General features: G+C 35.3%; 1 protein-coding gene across 2 annotated transcripts in view; it reads right to left on the reverse strand.

The window, feature by feature from the left end:
* The window catches only part of byn (T-domain transcriptional activator brachyenteron), a 91,574-nt gene that overhangs the window by 10,696 nt on the left and 59,440 nt on the right, over positions 1-21,438 (reverse strand). For both annotated transcript variants that reach the window (XM_069832818.1, XM_069832819.1), the window contains exons 3-4: positions 6,500-6,595; positions 2,757-2,925 (exon numbers count right to left, since the gene is read on the reverse strand). In XM_069832818.1, the coding sequence (XP_069688919.1) occupies positions 2,757-2,925; positions 6,500-6,595 (265 nt within the window). The remainder of the gene's footprint in view (positions 1-2,756; positions 2,926-6,499; positions 6,596-21,438) is intronic.

Raw genomic sequence — 21,438 nt, forward strand, 5'->3', positions numbered from 1 at the left:
TTGTGATACATTTCTGAACTGGTCTTGACAAGCTTAATTGAAATACTGAATAACAAATACATAGTGCCATTTAAAGAAATAATATTAGTACTCGTATCTCATTAATAAATAACGCTACAAGGTTGCCTCCCCATCAGTATTATTTCCCCGTTTCAGTTGTACACTTTTGTATCAAATAATTTTTCATTTGGTGCTGGTGTACAAAGCTATTTTAGGTGGCCAAGATAAATGGGACACCCTATATAATTATTATGGCAGTATCTTCACGAATGCATGCTTTTAATCAATTGTTACAAGATTATAAATACGCAAACTCTCGGAATTTGCTACGGTTTATTGTAAACGATTTTGTCCTAACGTGAAATGCTTATGCTCGAGTGTAAAATAAATAAAAGACCAACATTTCAACATGTGAAGTCAGTTGCTTAGCAACGGCAACGAATTATTATTTTTAGGTTATTTTACGACGCTTTATCAATAGCTTAGGTTATTTAGCGTCTGAATGAGATGAAGGTGATAATGCCGGTGAAATGAGTGAGTCCGGGGTCCAGCACCGAAAGTTACCCAGCATTTGCTCATATTGGGTTGAGGGAAAACCCCGGAAAGAACCTCAACCAGGTAACTTGCCCCGACCGGGAATCGAACCCGGGCCACCTGGTTTCGCGGCCAGAAACGCTAGCCGTTACTCCACAGGTACGAATTATTATGTTACACTACTCTGATGTCAGTTGCTTAGTAACGGGTTATTCAAATGAAACAACAATTTCATTGCAATTAATACTTGTACAAATAATCTGGTATACGAGTATATTCCATAAAGTAAGGAAGGAAAAATAATCACCTGTAATACAACACAATTGCAATAAATTTATTTCTCTCTCAATTATATTTACAATCCGTATAAATAAGAACCAGTTCCTTAAAAAGCTAAGTATTACAATAACAGCCAACAGAGAGCATAAACGTTTTACACAATTACAAGGATCCCACCGATATGAATCTCTTCTCACTTTCCAGTTTACTTATTTATTTATTTATTTATTTATTTATTTATTTATTTATTTATTTATTTATTTATTTATTTATTTATTTATTTATTTATTTATTTATTTATTTATTTATTTATTTATTTATTTATTTATTTATTTATTTGTTTATTTATTTATTTATTTATTTACTCACTCATTTACTTACTTACTTATTCACTCACTCACTCACTCACTCACTCACTCACTCATCTATCTATCTATCTATCTATCTATCTATCTATCTATCTATCTATCTATCTATCTATCTATCTATCTATCTATCTATCTATCTATCTATCTATCTATCTATCTATCTATCTATCTATCTATCTATCTATCTATCTATCTATCTATCTATCTATCTATCTATCTATCTATCTATCTATCTATCTATCTATCTATCTATCTATCTATCTATCTATCTATCTATCTATCTATCTATCTATCTATCTATCTATCTATCTATCTATCTATCTATCTATCTATCTATCTATCTATCTATCTATCTATCTATCTATCTATCTATCTATCTATCTATCTATCTATCTATCTATCTATCTATCTATCTATCTATCTATCTATCTATCTATCTATCTATCTATCTATCTATCTATCTATCTATCTATCTATCTATCTATCTATCTATCTATCTATCTATCTATCTATCTATCTATCTATCTATCTATCTATCTATCTATCTATCTATCTATCTATCTATCTATCTATCTATCTATCTATCTATCTATCTATCTATCTATCTATCTATCTATCTATCTATCTATCTATCTATCTATCTATCTATCTATCTATCTATCTATCTATCTATCTATCTATCTATCTATCTATCTATCTATCTATCTATCTATCTATCTATCTATCTATCTATCTATCTATCTATCTATCTATCTATCTATCTATCTATCTATTTATTTATTTATTTATTTATTTTTAAGATTAACTATTGAGCCTACATATGTGTTGCCAACATCTGCAGATGAAAAGTCGTTACCGAATTCTGTTAGGGAAAATAAAGGAAACTATTACCTCACGATGCACTATGTAGTCTCAACCATTCCCTTTCCCCAAATTGTATTTCTCACACAAGATAAATTATAATAATGAAACACTGCAGGCAGTTTGTTCCCCATACCCATTATGTTAAGGGAAAAAAATATTTACATTAGACCTACAACAACTGCAACTGAAACCTTCCACCGAAGGGGAAATAAATTTTCAATTATTTTAAATACACAAACTTATACATAACTCCCATCAAAAACTACATCAGAAACAAATCTTAGGACTTAGAGATATACACACGATTACTTTCCGAAATTAAATTGTTCCTAGCTGTCATAAAAACAGAGCACGGAATGGAGGATTATATTTTCTGTAACTATTTCCCTTTTCTGTCGTCATTATCTAATTTATCTCCCAGCAGGAGAATAGGACATCCACAAAATGCCTCCATTGGATTCTAATCTTCACCAACTTCACCTCCATGTTTTCATGTACTTCGTAATTTCTTCAGTAATTGTTCAGCTCCATGTTTCTTTTCAGAACCATTCACACATATTCATCTCACTATGCCGAGTAATTCCCAGTTCCATGCAATATTTATTCGTTTTATATTAATCTCAATTATGTATTCATTTCGTTGCACATTCTTTGACAGGTCTGAGAAATCTCGTTTCTGCGCGTGGAGGCAATGTCCGTTGTTACACTTACTTGCCCATTGCCGTTAGTCTTGTTTGTGAGCTTCACCTTGGCGAAGGATACCGGCTCCTTCATCCAGTGGGCGCCAAAATTGGGAGACTCGGGGTGCATGTAGATGGGGTTGGGGGGCGGAACCTCTGCCTTGCCGCCCGGCACCCACTCCCCGTTCACGTATTTCCACCTGAAAACATGTACGAATGTAATATAAGCCTTATTCATAATGAAATGTAACAAATCGTTACACCATATACTTGGTAACCATGGAAACGTAACAACCACATCATTTCATCATATTATCATGAATAAATATATAATAGGATGCGAAACTGCGGTCAGCACCATCTAGATTTGGTGATCTGAAATAAGGTGATCAGTACCCGACGTCGTAGGTGGTGAACATTAGAACTACGTGTTGGGTACATTACCGAGAGTTCTCTATTTATCCGTTCGAGATATTGTACGGTAGAGTCGAGGAGAGAAGATGGCGGTCTGAAACTTACTAATTAAGTGAACATAAAGTGATACGTGTGTGTATAAGCAGTGTATGTTAAACAGTGATGTTTATGGACGTTGTAAAAATAGTGTTGAATGTATTGTAAAGTAATAGCAATATAATAAATCGAACTATATACGTAGTTCTTGCAGACTTTTCCATTGTGCTGTACAATAAATACCCAAAGAATACAATCCCAATTATCTAACCTTTTACTTTATTTTTTGTCTCTGTCTGGTTATATTTTAATCGGGTAGTGTAAAACACATCGTCTCTTTTATCTTCCTGTTGGCTCCGGTAAGAATTTTCAGTAGAATATGCTGTGAGGAATAAAACTGTAAATGTTTTATTTTAAATTGGGTTAGTTTTGAATATCGATGAGGGCGGGAGGGAATACTTTCTGCACAGTTTAACATTTTCGTCACCAGGTGCGCTGCTAAATGCATGGAGTAATTACTCTTTTCGCTACTTGGTGCGCTGCTATTTGTAATAAAGCCTCTACCACATATAGATGGCAGCAAGATCAATTTCTACAACAGCGCCTCTAGTATGTGTTACGGGAAACTCATTAAGTTTCGCATCCTATTATATATTCATCCATGATATTATGTTTTATACACTGTGCCCGGGACAAAATTTACCAATAAGAAAGTTTAATAACTCACGTAATAATGGAGATAGGAAAATGAAATTTGCGGCAAATGAAAGACGGACATTTTAAGTTTTATGTGTGATGTTGGCAACATTTGGTCATTGTTGTTGACATAGCTGTAATTGAAATGGCGTTCACAGTGCAACAAAAAGTTCAATGCTGCTATTGGCTTGCCGAATTCAAGTATCCGAAGATAGTGGAGAGAAGATTTAGACAACAGTGGCCTGAGAAGCAACCACCAGATAGGCACACAATAACAACATGGCATAGAAAGCTTCTTGAGACCACGCGGGAAGAAAGTGACAGAAGCGCAAGTCGACAGAATTCCAACGGAGCCCGTGTAAGTCTGTTCGCCGTGCCAGCAGGGAACTTGCAATTCCAAAGTCAACTATCCACGATGTTCTGCACAAGAGGTTACGTCTACATGCATACAAGATTCAATTGGTTCAAAAGTTGAAACCAAACGACTTGCCTGAACGATATGATTTCGCTAGTGACATGCTGTTGAAAATTGATATTGAAAATGGATATCTGCAGAAGGTCGTGTTCAGTGATGAGTCCTCCTTCCACGTCTGTGGGATCGTCAACAGGCATAATTGTCGCATCTGGGGATCAGAAAATCCGCATGTAGTGAGGGAATTGGAAAGAGACAGCCCTAAGATTAATGTTTGATGCTGAATTACACATGAAACTGTGATTGGACCGTTCTTTTTTTGTGGAAAACACTATCAATGGAAATGTGTATCTTGATATGCTGCAAAATTACGCCATTCCTCAAATTCCACAGGGATATGTTTTCCAACAAGACGGAGCTCCGCCTCATTATGCATTACATGTTACAGATCACTTGAATGAATGCTTTCCTCAGCGATGGATTGGTTGAGGTGGACCTACAGCATGGCCTCCCAGTTCCCCAGACCTAACCCCACTGGACTTCTTTTTTTTGGGGATACATAAAAGACATTGTGTACAAGACTGTAGTGGCAGATTTGGAGGATCTGTGTCGGAGAATTGTCGCTGCTTGTGCAATTGTCACTCCAGAGATGTTACGAAACACATGGCAAGAACTTGAATATCGCCTGGACATCTGTCGTGCTACAAGAGGTGCACACATAGAAGTTTATTAGTGGTCATTCGAAACTTTGGAGTCCCTTTGTCAATTCCCGCAAACAGCATTTTTATCCATCAATTATTTGGTGAGTTATTAAACTTTCTTATTGGTAAATTTTGTCCCGGACACCCAGCGCTCTAATTATAGTGTGTTGCTTTAAAATCACGTAAGCTTAAACATGAAATATTATAGATAGGCTATATTAATTTGTCCTACAGAATTTATCTGTAATATTGACACTTAATATTTGAGGAGAAAAATTCGCTCCGGCGCCGGGGATCGAACCCGGGTCCTTGGTTCTACGTACTAAGCGCTCTGACCACTGAGCTACGCCGAATTCAATCCATAATCCTCTCTTCCTTCGATATTTCCCTTTGTGGCCTGACTCCAATTTAGGCATATAGATCTATATGTTGACGTGTATCCAATATCAACTGCGCTCCTAGTATAATAGCAGTGACCAGAGTAGAAGCGACTCTAAAGGCTGGTTCACAATAAACCGGGAACGGAAACGAGAACGAGAACGGAAATAATGTTAAAATAAGTTAATTTAAATGGGAGTATTCACAATTAACTATTGTGAATGCTCACATTTAATAGTAATATACGTTACAAGAGCGGTATGTTGACGTTTTCATGGTCGAGGAAAAGATTGAAAAAGAGAAACGTAGTTGAGCTTTTTTAATTTCCGAGAACATGAAAACAAACATACCGCTCGTGTATCGTACATTATTTTGTACGAAGATCGTTTATTACATACCTGAAAGAGGAATTTCTAATTAGTTGCAATGAAATCTCCATGTTGGTTTCTGTTTAATGACGGCAACTTCGGAACACCAAAATATCTTTCTTCAACATTGTTGCTATAAAATGTTTTCTGTGTTTACTATACTCCAGCAGGCCGTGATATACGTCTGTCTTTTTTTTCCCCCAGTCTATAAATGCGAACTTAAAACAAACGGTAAGGTTATGTAATGATTTATTTTTCATTTTAATATTTTAACAATATTATTTATATAACATATTGCAGAAATATCATCGGCATCTGGAATCTTGTTGATTTTTTTCACGACTTCCTTAATGTTACTTGTATCAGGAATGCAATAAGTTTCGTGGAGTAGTAGACTTTACTTAATTTTTGCAAATATTTAAAAACAATAATTAACATTACAATTTAGGTGAAATTGCAGTGGTAAGTTTCCAATTTATAATTATTACTATGTTAAACGTGTCTAAAAATAATATGTTAAAAGCCTAAAGCAGTAAAATGAATGTCGCGCTTAAGCGGTCAGAAGAGGGAAATTGTTGTGTGTGTTACGTTGGGAATACTGAATGTGGTATTTCACACTTACCGCGTATTGGTTCTGTGCGGAAAACAAGCAAATATGCACGATCTCGCACAAATATATTTATTTTAACGTTATTTCCGTTCTCGTTTCCGTTGTCGTTTCTGTTCCAGGTTTATTGTGAACCAGTCATTATTTCATATCTCACCTTACCTGTGAGGGTCAATCTGCACGAACTCGAGCAGCACGCTGTACATGGCCTGGGGGTCGAGTCCCGAGACGCTCACCTTCACCACGGGGAACATTCTCCTGCAACAAAGTTCAGTGCCATTCAGACACAAGGGACACTTGCAAACTAGCAGAAAACATGGAATGCAATTAATGTTCTGTTACAAATAAACCCATACGAATATCTAGATATCCACTGTTTAAAACTGAAAATAACTTAATGTAAAGTGGCAAGGGATTAACGCCAACTACGGTACTCATATTTCAAGTAGATTTCAAGAAACTTGACACATGATACACACTGTACGTATCTAAGGAACACTTCTGTAGTCAGAATAGCAAAACCTCGATCCTTAGGCAGCCATTTGTTAGTTAGCAGATTATATCCAGTAGCCTACTATTTTTGGAACTCTTCTAAATTTTCAAAAGCAAATTGTGACCATATAATTAGATCATAGTACAGTGTCACTTAGACCTACATTGATTTACAGTATTTGTTTTCCATTTTCTTAACATATTCAAGGAAGAAATTAGTTTAGTGCTTTGTGTGGAGTGTGGCATTGTATGGGATACAAACATGGCATTACAACGAAGTGAAGAGAAACGATTAGAAGCATTTGAAATGTGGATATGGAGAAGAATGGTACGTGTGAAATGAACAGACAGAATAATAAATTAAGCTGTGCTAGAAAGACTGGGTAAAGAAAGAATGATGCTGAAACTTATCAGAAAGAGGAAGAGGATTTGGCTGGGTCACTGGCTAAGAAGAAACTGCCTATTGAATGATGTACTGGAGGGAATAGTGAACGGGAGAAGAGTTCGGGGCAGAAGTAGATATCAGATGATATACGCCATTAAGATAATATATATCGATCATATGAGGAGGCAAGAGGAAGGCAGAAAATATGAGGAAATTGTTTGAGAATGTTGTGTTTCCAGGGTAAGATCTGCTCTTAGGCAGAGAACTATAAGTAAATTAATTGAAGGGTTCAGAGCCATAGTGGGCCAAGCGCCATTTATTAAAAACAGAGAAAGCAAGGGTTAAAGTTAAGTGAATACCATACTTTAATGAAGATTGACATATCATTTAGTTTTAATGTGTATACTTTATATTACTTGCTATATGTTTCAATTGAATTATGGTAATAACTTCATTTTAACCCTTGCTTTCTACGTTTTAGTAAATGGCGCTTGGCCCAGTAATGGTTCTGAACCCTTTAATTAATGCTTGTCTTGTTCTGGTTTCATTTAATGGCGTGGTTTCTAGCTTTAGGCTAATATCAGGCTAATGAATGAGTTCATAGCGTTTATGTTCGTCATCACAATACTGCGTTGTTATAAGATTATTTATCGTTTGTCATTTATTTTTTTGGAGTGTTGTGCTTGTAAATACGCATTGAAGTTTGCTTATTTTCAAAAAGTTTGTGCTATTTGTGGGGTAAATAAGACGGAGTGTCAAGTGAAAAAAAAAAAACGAACACTTCAGACAAATACTTCTGTTTGAGTTTAATAGAGGAGCAAACACAGCTCGAAACATTTGTATCGTATGTGGGAAGAATGCCATCGGAGAAAGAACTGTAAGAAAATGGTTCTGTCGTTTCAACACACAACATCCCGTATAAAAGTTAGTGTCCATTCAAGAAGATTTTTAGTAGATTATTTTACGACGCTGTATCAACATCTCTGGTTATTTAGCGTCTGAATGAAATGAAGGTGATAATGCCGGTGAAATGAGTCCGGGGTCCATCACCGATAGTTACCCAGCATTTTCTCATATTGGGTTGAAGGAAAACCCCGGAAAAACATCAACCAGGTAACTTGCCCCAACCGGGATTCGAACCCGGGCCACCGGATTTCGCGGCCAGAGTCGCTAATCGTTACTCTACAAGTATGGACCACAGAAGATGTTATAAACCCCATTTCAGTTTGGTTGATAGCAGTAGCGGCCGGTGATCAAAATCCTCGGTGAGGCCAGATGCAACTAGTTTAAGTGCCTCCGATAGGAAATGTTTGTTTATGATATTAATTATTATTGTTATTATATTATTAATATCATTATTACTGTATTATTATTATTATTATTATTATTATTATTATTATTATTATTATTACTATTATTAGTCTATTCTTATTACTATCAATGAAAAATAATAATTTCACTCACCAAATAAGCTGTTATGCTCTGAGTTTCAGTGATTGTTTCAGTGTGATGAAGCATCCCATATTATGTGTTGAAATTCCCCTTTCTTTCTTTTCTTTTTATTTTTTTCCTTTGACAGCAACAAACAAGGCCAAGAGAAGTTTATTTTGCATCACATTACCACTTAACCATTTATGTTGCCCATACCAGAATGCAATAGAAACTCGAGTTTTAAGATTATGTGTCAGAAAAATTATCAGCGATGTCGTAGGTATCTCGGTAGTCTTTCTCTTTATTTAAAACTTCCTTTCTTTTAGTATTATTTCTTCTCGAAAAAGGACACTCTAACAATGAATTAACTGCACCAGCATTATTTCTCTCATTTGTTTGTTTATATTTTCCCGAAATACATAACAACATTGGCCCAGATTCACTACTGTACTACGAAGTACAATAGTAGAACACCCTCGCTTATGTCATAAACTGAGACATAAGGGGAGGGAATAGTGTGGGTCTCTGCCTGCCAAAGCCGAATTGTGCCTCAGCTACAACGTTTTAAGCGTAAACTCAAAGCCCGCGAAAGGACATGGAATGCATTAAGCCAAACCCGGCACGAACGATTCTGGCCTCAGGAACAAATTTTACTGCAAAACAGGTCTATATACATCACAAGCCACACCCGGCACGAGCGATCCCGGCCTCAGGAACAAATTTTACTGCAAAACAGGTCTATATACATCAAAGTTTTCAAATGCTTCTACAGCGATATATGCTTCATTCAAATAACTAGTACATTATATAAAAACACACAATTTGATTTCAGTTAAGCCAAGTGACCGAGGCCCGGCCTCACTTGCCTCAGTCAATCAGCCGCCACTGGTTGATAGGCCTTTCCCCTCTACTCACACTCTCTACCTTCAGTGAAGGGGAAGATGCTACTGCCCATTTCACAAACATTCGACTAATTGACTTTCAACACAGTGACAAATTTCATTATTTAACATTTGTACCAGTAATCTTTATTTCGGAAGTCTACACTAAGCGTTTGTATTTAATTTTCATTGTTGTTAAAATCAACTGACACATTAAAAAGCTACTGACAGCAGAAGATAAATGTTTTCTTCACCGCTAGTTGCTACTCAACTGCATACAGAATAGGACAGTCTGCACTGTGTCGTTCCCCTCTAAATGCATACTAGAAGCTAACATTCCTTCATTTAATTAATTATTAGTTGAAAATATTGTATGAACGGCACTAAAATATGCCCAAACATGTAATTGTCAAACATCTGTTATGGCTGTATTTTATTACTTACTTAGTAATTTATTTAATATTTTATTTTCTCGTGTGTCCAGTTTGGGGGGTGCAGGTATCAGAGGTAACAGCTGCCATCTCTGTCGCTGACGGACTAGGTGCAAGTAGAAGGGGAAAGAAATGCCTTCGCATCCTCTCAACTTGTATGAAATGTCGTTTAGGTCTAGTGGGATAAAGGAGGCGTTGTATACTACGAATTGCTTTCCAGAAATATAACCATAACTGCTGACATTTATTGCCAACAACTCAGACGCCTTACTGCCGCAATTGAAGAAAAACGACAGGGAAGATTGCATCAAGTGCTGTTGCAACACGATAATGCACGCCCGCACTCCGCTAACATGACGAAAGCATCTTTCCAGGAGCTTGGTTGGGAGGTGATTCCACGTCCCCTATATCCTTCTGAGCTTTCGTTCTCAAAGTTCCATATTTTCCGTTCTCTGATCAACTATCTTCAAGGGAACTCCCCTGATAACAAAGATGCTATACAAACTTGGGAGATTTCTTCAGACGCGGAATCGAAAAACTACCCTAGAGTTGGCAAAGAGTCATAGATAATGTAATTATGTAATTGTAGGAGAATATGTTATTGATTAATTTCTGTCTTCTATTCACTACAGATAAAATTTTCATCACAGTGAAAAAATGATACGAAATTTAGCATCTACTCCAATATTAACGATAACTTCGAGTTTGGAATAAGACCTGAGAGTGGACATAAGTGAAAAATGTAGAATTAAGTTCAGAAATTTGTGTTCTTTTTCGCTCCGAAAATCGTTATGTCAAGTCAAAATCGCGCAACATTTTCTGCGACTCTAAACGTATCATTAATAAACAGATAATAAAAGGCGTCAGTTTTGAGCAATAATATAGCAAAGGACATTGCACTGCGGTTTTACTTTACTTTGAATCCGTGGGGACAAGTTTGTCTTGCATAGCCGACTGCTTGTAATTCGCTTTATTCGATAGAGCACTCAGATTCACGACCAGCCACAAAGCGGCGCGCCTTCTTTCTTTTGCCTTCATGCAAATGAAGTGACGGGTTGGAAGGATTCTATTTATAATTCCTAATAAAATTTATCCTACCTTTCTGTAAGATTGCGATAATATTGGTATTCGATGCTGATTTTATTGGACCAACAGTATCAGCATTGCTGATAAATATTCAAACCGTGCCTCCTCTTTCAGATTATGGATTTTAGGAGATCAAAATAATTCGCATTATACAAAAGGCTGCTTTTAATTCTCTTGAACACATTGGGACAACAAGATAATTTTTTTGTTTGGGGTAAGAATTTTGTCGCGTGCAATTTTCATGACGACAAATCGTACCATAAGGATGGGGGATTAATTATACGAGTAAGAAAACAGCAATATTACAAAAATATCGAGGCGGCTACACAAAGGAACAACCATGTTTAGTTGCTTCACATGTTATTGAAAACCATGATGTGAGGAGCATACAACGAGCACAGAATACATAGAGTAGACACTAGCATCTTAATACTATTGGACGGAGTGAAGCCGATTTGATGGGCTTGACGCCATCTTGTTGCTACCAAAACATTGTAAAATAGCTATTACGTTATAGAAGAACTTGTGATAATAGGAATTCCATATGTCCCTAATTTCCTGGAGGACTTACACTTTCTTGTTTGTTTCGTAATACAGAATCGCTAGGCACGTATTTTTTTAGCAAAAATTGCAAAACTGTCTTCGATGAATCACATATAGGCTATACATATTTAAATTGACAGCTCTTCAAATTGCAGTATGGTATTTAATAGGTACTCTGGAAAGTTAAACAAACAATAATGATAAAAAAAGGAAGGTAACAGTTTGACCTTATTTTGCTACTGTGTCCAATAAAAATGCTAGCCTATAATAAGTACTTTTATAGATTGATCCATTTGCTTCGATTTAATAATGCAACTTGCTTCTTAACGCAAATTATCATTCTCTTCCTTTTTCCAGTATTTCGTATAGATGTCCCGATTTTTGTTTAGAGAAAAAGTGGAATGCTCTTAACCATATAATATTTGGTAGGCTCTTCGTTTATAGGTTTATAGTATATAATTGGATTATAACGGCGAACAAAAGTGAAGTTTTATTACCAAGTGGGTTAAGTTAGATCACGATGGAGTTAATGCAGCTACTAAATCTGCAAAGCATAAGTCTGATTTCGTGATTATAAAAATTAATTACAATAATATTAATACACTATTTCTTTTTCTTCATCAAACGAATACGTGCATTCTGTTGAAGAGAAACCTCGGTACACCTATTTTCTATAGCACGCGACACAAACTTCCAACACGGGTTGTTAGGTTAGCTTCGCTCGTAGATGCTAAGTCTGCAAAGCATGTCTGATTTCGTGATTATAAAAATTAATTAAAAGAATATTAATGCACTATTTCTTTTTCATCAAACGAATACGTGCATTCGGTTGAAGAGAAACCTCGGTACACCCATTTTTCTATAGCACGCGACACAAACTTCCAACACGGGTTGTTAGGTTAGCTTCGCTCGTAGATGCTAAGTCTGCAAAGCATGTCTGATTTCGTGATTATAAAAATTAATTACAATAATATTAATGCACTATTTCTTTTTCATCAAACGAATACGTGCATTCGGTTGAAGAGAAACCTCGGTACACCCATTTTTCTATAGCACGCGACACAAACTTCCAACACGGGTTGTTAGGTTAGCTTCGCTCGTAGATGCTAAGTCTGCAAAGCATGTCTGATTTCGTAATTATAAAAATTAATTACAGTAATATTAATGCACTATTTCTTTTTCATCAAACGAATACGTGCATTCGGTTGAAGAGAAACCTCGGTACACCCATTTTCTATAGCACGCGACACAAACTTCCAACGTGGGTTGTTAGGTTAGCTTCGCTCGTAAATGCTAAGTGTACAAAGCGTAAGTCTGATTTAGTGATTATAAAAATTAATTACAATAGTATCAATACACTAATCCTTTATCTTAAACTAGTACGTGAACAATACGAATCTAACCGACTAACCTAGGCTAAATCATTCATTATCTACCGGTAATAAGTATATTTCACACATGCATATTTACCTGTGAAAAGTTATTCTAGGATTTTTTTTTTTTGAAAACCTGTTTGTGCAGCCATACGCAGCACATGTAGGCATATTGAAATTAGTTAATTTATTAATTAAAACAACGATGCAACATCACAATCAAGCACTTGTAGGCATATTGAAATTAGTTAATTTATTAATTAAAACAACGATGCAACATCACAATCAAGCACTTGTAGGCATATTGAAATTAGTTAATTTATTAATTAAAACAACGATGCAACATCACAATCAAGCACTTGTAGGCATATTGAAATTAGTTAATTTATTAATTAAAACAACGATGCAACATCACAATCAAGCACTTGTAGGCATATTGAAATTAGTTAATTTATTAATTAAAACAACGATGCAACATCACAATCAAGCACATGTAGGCATATTGAAATTAGTTAATTTATTAATTAAAACAACGATGCAACATCACAATCAAGCACATGTAGGCATATTGAAATTAGTTAATTTATTAATTAAAACAACGATGCAACATCACAATCAAGCACATGTAGGCATATTGAAATTAGTTAATTTATTAATTAAAACAACGATGCAACATCACAATCAAGCACATGTAGGCATATTGAAATTAGTTAATTTATTAATTAAAACAACGATGCAACATCACAATCAAGCACATGTAGGCATATTGAAATTAGTTAATTTATTAATTAAAACAACGATGCAACATCACAATCAAGCACATGTAGGCATATTGAAATTAGTTAATTTATTAATTAAAACAACGATGCAACATCACAATCAAGCACTTGTAGGCATATTGAAATTAGTTAATTTATTAATTAAAACAACAATGCAACATCACAATCAAGCACTTGTAGGCATATTGAAATTAGTTAATTTATTAATTAAAACAACGATGCAACATCACAATCAAGCACTTGTAGGCATATTGAAATTAGTTAATTTATTAATTAAAACAACGATGCAACATCACAATCAAGCACTTGTAGGCATATTGAAATTAGTTAATTTATTAATTAAAACAACGATGCAATATCACAATCAACTGCCCATGTGCTAACCGGGAGTCCAATGTTTTGGTAGCATTATAATGGCGACTGTCCACAAAAGCGGCTTCACCTCCAAGCTGATTATGTCTACTCTATGCATTCTGTGCTCGTTGGGAGCATAGTATCAAAGTTAAACAACTCCATTTTTTTGCTATTTCGAGATATCGATTGTTTCTCACAGAATTTTATGTGCTGAATGCGATTCTGGTACTGTTTATATTAAACAACGGACAGAACAGAGCGAAAATAGCACTTAATTGTGCGCTTTAGAATCAAAATGTAGACAACTCCACAGTGGCTTGGCTTCAAATTACGACAATTCCTTCAGTAGCCAATGAGGAGCCCACATTCATACCACCTTTTCCCATCACGCATCGCGAATCCAACATGGCTGATTGTTCATATAATCGGTTTGTGGATGAATAAGTACTGTTTAACGTAAATTTGCTTTGAAACCGAGCTAGAAGAGACTGAGATTCAAAAGCAGACGATTTCACTTTAAATATGGCTTCGTTTGGTTTCATAAACACAACTCCACGTTAAATATGGCTTCGTTTGGTTTCATAAACACACAACTCCACGTTAAATATGGCTTCATTTGGTTTCATAAACACAACTCCACGTTAAATATGGCTTCATTTGGTTTCATAAACACACAACTCCACGTTAAATATGGCTTCGTTTGGTTTCATAAACACACAACTCCACGTTAAATATGGCTTCGTTTGGTTTCATAAACACACAACTCCACGTTAAATATGGCTTCGTTTGGTTTCATAAACACACAACTCCACGTTAAATATGGCTTCGTTTGGTTTCATAAACACACAACTCCACGTTGAATATGGCTTCGTTTGGTTTCATAAACACACAACTCCACGTTAAATTTGGCTTCGTTTGGTTTCATAAACACACAACTCCACGTTAAATATGGCTTCATTTGGTTTCATAAACACACAACTCCACGTTAAATATGGCTTCGTTTGGTTTCATAAACACACAACTCCACGTTGAATATGGCTTCGTTTGGTTTCATAAACACACAACTCCACGTTGAATATGGCTTCGTTTGGTTTCATAAACACACAACTCCACGTTAAATATGGCTTCGTTTGGTTTCATAAACACACAACTCCACGTTAAATATGGCTTCGTTTGGTTTCATAAACACACAACTCCACGTTGAATATGGCTTCGTTTGGTTTCATAAACACACAACTCCACGTTGAATATGGCTTCGTTTGGTTTCATAAACACACAACTCCACGTTAAATATGGCTTCGTTTGGTTTCATAAACACACAACTCCACGTTGAATATGGCTTCGTTTGGTTTCATAAACACACAACTCCACGTTGAATATGGCTTCGTTTGGTTTCATAAACACACAACTCCACGTTAAATATGGCTTCGTTTGGTTTCATAAACACACAACTCCACGTTAAATATGGCTTCGTTTGGTTTCATAAACACACAACTCCACGTTAAATATGGCTTCGTTTGGTTTCATAAACACACAACTCCACGTTAAATATGGCTTCATTTGGTTTCAAAAACAGACAACTCTATGACTTAGTTTCAGAGATGGACAACTCCACTTTTTGAACTTAAATTTCGACCTGAATATTAATTTGAATCAAATTTTGAGACTGAGAAAATATTTCTATGACCAATGAGAATGTTTTTGTCAACTGTACTTATAACGGTGACATTGGTTTCTAAGGATCTAGTTTTTCGCCTCTCCTGTAAAAAAAGCAAAAGTGGAGTTGTCCAACTTTGATATCAAACTCGTCATATGTTTTGTAGTGTGTGCTCACGTGATTTTTCCGTAACTCATTACCAATGTTATAATTTTCCTGAAGACAATGTAAATTTAATGATCCTAGAATAGATACATATTGGGGAAACAGATGCGTTATAGGACCCACCCTAAATATAAAAATATGCAAAGCCACAAAAAAAGGTCAACGAAAGTTGCGTTTCGATCAATTAAATGAGCGATATATTATATTGTTTTCATTATGTTGCCAACCAATTAATATTGTTGTAATTTAGTTTGATCAAAATCATGGCTGCAATTTCGAATACTATAGTTAAATATAAAAAAGAAGTGGATCGAATTCTCCCTCTTGATTTAAAATGTAGGCCTCGAAATGGAAATTATGGAATTATAAATAAGTTGTAAACTTTTTAGTTGCTTTATCCATGAATAAAGTCATGTAGGCTATGTTTATACAGTGAAACGTGTGTAATTCGAACGTTTTTAATTCAAATTATTCTTTATTTCGAAGTTTTCCTTTGTCCCCTTGAATTTCCTATGGAAACAGTGCATAAATATCGTCTTTTGTTCGAACATAATTTTGTTTAATTCGAAGGAAAAAATCCAGAATGGACATGAGTTTTACAGTGAAATGTGGCAAAGGCGGAACGAGCCAGTACTGTAACAAATTGACCTGACCATAGGGGTTGGAGGCTGGAACCGGGAATGCATTGTATCTCCTTTTCGGAGAAAGTGGTCCCAGTGCGGGTTGACAACCCTTGGAGTGTCATTCACCTCGAAAGTACAGTTACCGTACTCAGTTAAAACGGTCACTGTGCATTGCTTTTCACAAACTCCGAAACCCCGATCTTTCACTTCCGAGAGCTAAGAAGATTCATTGAGGGACACCAAAATGTTCATGGTTCTCTGTTTGATGCATTAAATAAACTGGAGGACTTTACAGTAACCCAGCAAATCAATAAAAAGAAGCAGACTAAAATCACATCCTACTTAACAAAGGCCTAGTAAGGTATGTTTTTTAACTACTGTATGTGTTGTGCATAAATGTTTACTAATTACTGTACCGTACTGTATTTATGCAATAGGCATATCATTATACAGCACTATATTTTCTTGTATTATAATACCCTGTTTTGAAATGTTATAGTAATACATAGTACATACAGTACACCTGTAGTTTGCCTTCTGCAGTACCATTTTTTTAATTCTTGTATTATAATACCCTGTTGTCTTGAAATGTTATAGTAATACATAGTACATACAGTACACCAGTAGTTTGCCTTCTGCAGTACCATTTTTTTAATTAGAATTTTTCCATAATTCAAATTTTTTCTTATACCCTTCAGATTCGAATTACACAAGTTTCACTGTAGTTTTTTTATGCGAATGTGGTTTATGTAGGAGTGAACTATTTTGCGAAACATGTAATCCTGGGATGAGACTGAAGAAATTTAAAAGTAAACGAGATAAACTCCTGTGGAGATGTCATTGGAAATTACAAGGTATTAAACGATAGACACAGGAACGCCGTATCGTAGCACTTTGTGAAATCACTCGGATAACGGAGAAAATGAAACGGAACATCTCAGTGAGGTCCATGGTAAAATGCTAATTTTACACCAGTTTTGTTTTTAATTTCTTGGTCCAGGGAAAATACTAGTAAAAATGTGTTTTTGTGAAAGACTAGTATTTTCCCTGGATCAAAAATGCAGTATAAATGGAGTAGAATTAGTATACTATAATATACTGTAAAGATGACTAATATGAACTTAATTTTATTGTTTTATTAATATCAATGTTGTATTGTTTGAAAGTTTAATGTTTCTGTGTTTTAATTTAGCTCTGGTTTGTTTCTTTAACTTTATTTTGAATAAAATTTAATATATTGTATAACAGAGGTGACTAATATGAGCTTAATTTCATTGTTGTTGGTTTTATTAAATTATGCATGTTTATAGTACTATGTATTTTGTATTGTTAAGATGGCATACTTCATATAATAATCGAAAATATACAATATATAATTGATTCTATGGAATACTCGGGGTGGGTTCTATAATGCATCTGTTCCAAATTGGGGTAAAATTATTTTAGAAATGAAAGTAGGCAAGTAAAATACAAAACAAAACATAAAGTAAAGCCTATATTTGTTATACTGGGTGTGCCTCACAGTAACTCTCTTAGAGAAAGAGTTTTTATTGCTGTGAGAAAGTATCAAACAGAATTCAGGTACATCAACACTGGAATCACTTGTGATCCAGAAAATCAAGATGACACAAGGAGAAATAGGTTTTAAGAACAAATTTACAGAAAAACAGCTCTTATTGTGGAAACATTCAAAGGAATATGTTTTACCCCAGAGCTGAAAGGTAACGTGTAATAAAATTGAGGCATTCTCTGCAACAAGAACTTAACAGAGCAGCAAACAATTTAGATCTGTTTATAACAACATTCCGCAGAACTACATACATTCAAATGTTTCTAGAGGGCGCTGTGTTTGTTGAAGGAAAATAATATTTTGTCAGGAGGAAGGTGAGTTATTAAGGATTTAATATGTCGACGGTTAAGAAGTGATACCTCATATCTACAAAAATGGTCGTTTAGTTTAACTACACTAATATTATTTATGTTCATAAACTTGGACAGTTAACTAATATTTTGTCCTCGAGTGGAAGATCTTGCAAAGCAGAAATATATACAAAAAGTTTGTCTATTTTCAGAAAAATTAATTTGTAAAACAGTTGTTTGATTCAGCTGCAACTTTACAAATATGACGAATTTATAAATTTACAGATTTACTTCTCAGCCATCGATATACTGTGAAAGGAAAAACGACATAATGTACATGTACGTTAAGTTGTTATTCTATGGAACGCCTTATAGCCTAATATTGCTTATATCCGACTTTGTCGAAAGAAGGAGGTGCATTAGATGGGATAACGGATAATCCACATCTAAAGTTGGCACCTCTGTTGTTAATATTTCACGTTCCACTAATAACATTTGACAAACGTTTGTGAAATTTGCCCTTTGATTTGTAATTTTATGTCTCTTTTCCAACCGAAGGTATAAATCACTCGTTGATTATGATTTATGAACGCACCCCCAAAAGACAACAATGCCCAATAGTGTATAAGTTAAACCCCACAAAATCCCATGTCTGCTTACGTGAGAATTTTTTGTGTAAAGAGTACGTAAGGTTCATAAATCTTATCTCTTCTCCGATGCAAAATAACACCACATTAATATACATTTCGGCATATTAAAATAAAAACAAACAATTACTCCTTGCTAGCTTGTGTTCCCAGGCTGGAACGTAAGTTCTCAGTTTGATCAGACATGAATGAATGTGTTTGTTTTGAAGCTGTGTGCTGTGCTTGTGTTAATGATTTCTGGTTAGGACAATTCGCGAGATGTTAGAAGCCTCAAAGACTGCTCGTTAGTATCTCTAAACGCTGCCGCTGACAAAACAACATCTAGTCTTTGTTGTGCTTTCATAAAGAAACATCAATCACATTTCTCAGCTGTAATGTTTTAACATTCGCGTATTTTTATCAAAGAATTATACAGAATTATGTGTAAAATTCGTGGTGCACATATTATAACATTAACTTTACATAAACAAAAGATATATTATATTCTAGGATAATTTTATTATATACTTCATTGTGTTTGTGAAAGCAGATTTCGATGTGTAATGTTTTGCGCAATTGTTTTGTTTTTCTGTTTCTAAATGACAATGCATACATTCGCTGATGCTTTTCATTCCATAGTTCATACTTAGTCCGTAAACAAGCCGTGGTGTACGGCTAAGTGATAGCCCGCTGGTCTTCCATCTAGGCGGCCTGGGTTTGACCACAGGCTTAGTCGCAATAGAATTTATTCTAAACAAAGCAGAATTTTCAGCGGATTTTTTTTTTTTCGAAATATCCCCATTTCACTTCTTCACTCCACCTACAATCTTTATCTCACCCTCATTTCAACCATTATATGCAATAATTAAAAATAGCCTGAGTGAAGACTTGCAGTAGTATCACAGTCTAGTATATACAGTCACGAAGCTTGAGTTGTGAGAGTACTAGGAACAAAAGACTGTGCCGATACTATTTTGCATTGTTTGTAATGAGGCGTTAGTAGCGATCCTAGTGGTTAGCAACTATCTATGGATGCATATTCTCTACGTATTGAGCTTCGTGACTGTATATACTAGCTTGTGGTAGTATGGTCCCCAATGTTGATGTAAAATTTCAGTGATTGGCTGGGATTTGCCAAGTTTGAGGCAGGATGTCCCACCTGTCAACGTCAAATTCACGAATTGTCTTGCGGTACTACTATTTAGGGGATTTCCTTGAATAAAAAATTGCTCTCGCGCGCGGATTAAATAACATATTGTACAGAGCTTCCCATTTATCTTGATCACCCAAAATAACTTTGGACGCAAGCACCATATGAAAAAATTGTTTCATATAAAAGGTATGCAACTGAAAGGGGGAAATAATACTGATGGAGAGGCAAGTTTGTAGCGTTATTTATTAATGAGATAGGAGTACTAACACTGTTTTATATTAAATCGGACTATGTATTTATTATTCAGTAGGCCTATTTCAATTAAGCTCAGTATTGCAGTTATGGTCACATTCCTGGGAAGCAATTCGTAGTACACGACGCCTTCTTTATCCCACAGACTAGGGTTCCCAGATGTCCCGTAAAATACGGGATCGTTCCATTTTTCGCTAATGCGTCCCGTTCTCCCGAGAAAAGTCTTCGGGACAGCTTTCCGTCCCATATTTTAGTGTTCTAAACTGAGAAAAAATGGAAAAGTTAAATAACATCCACAATTTAAATGTAAACTGCCTCCCATTGGAGGTAGCCCAGAAGGACTCAGTATACTCTCCTACATGAATTTTACAATATTAAATGTTTAGATAAATTTGTTGACAGAAAATTAAAATAAACATATATGAATAAAGTGAAGGAAAAGAAATTAAACAGAGTGAATATGATGACTCAGAATTTGGCAAGAGCGTTTCAAAACTGAAGTTATGATGTCAGCAGTAAGTGTCTGTGGTAGTTCAAAAGTCTTCCTGAAGCTTTCAAAGAACTTCGGAATCACACCACGAGCCCCAATAAGAAGACCAAACACCTCAATGTTTTCAAGCTGGTATTTTGCATTGAAGTAATCAACTGTTGGCAGATAAATGTTGATCTTTTCTTGATTGACATCCTCCGGCTGGCTACTCCCCGTTTCAATCCTTATGGTAGGATCAATTATATAACTTTTCTTGGTAGTCTGGGAATACGCTATGATGTCAATACGTCTAGAGGAGCCATTAGTGAAATGAAATGAAATTAAATAGCCTATTAGTGTCCCTTAGAAGGGCTAAGGCCTCCTGCAAGAGGGAAAGCTCTGGCTCCGTTTTACTCACGTGTCGAGCTAGTCCACGTGGGCGGAGTTGTGTACTACTCATCGACAATTATGACTAAATATTAACACTTTGTTACTTAATTATAACTAAGATATTCAACACTTTTGTCATTTAGGATTGTAC

This window comes from Periplaneta americana, chromosome 8 (assembly GCF_040183065.1).
Source record: "Periplaneta americana isolate PAMFEO1 chromosome 8, P.americana_PAMFEO1_priV1, whole genome shotgun sequence".
NCBI classification, from domain to species: domain Eukaryota; kingdom Metazoa; phylum Arthropoda; class Insecta; order Blattodea; family Blattidae; genus Periplaneta; species Periplaneta americana.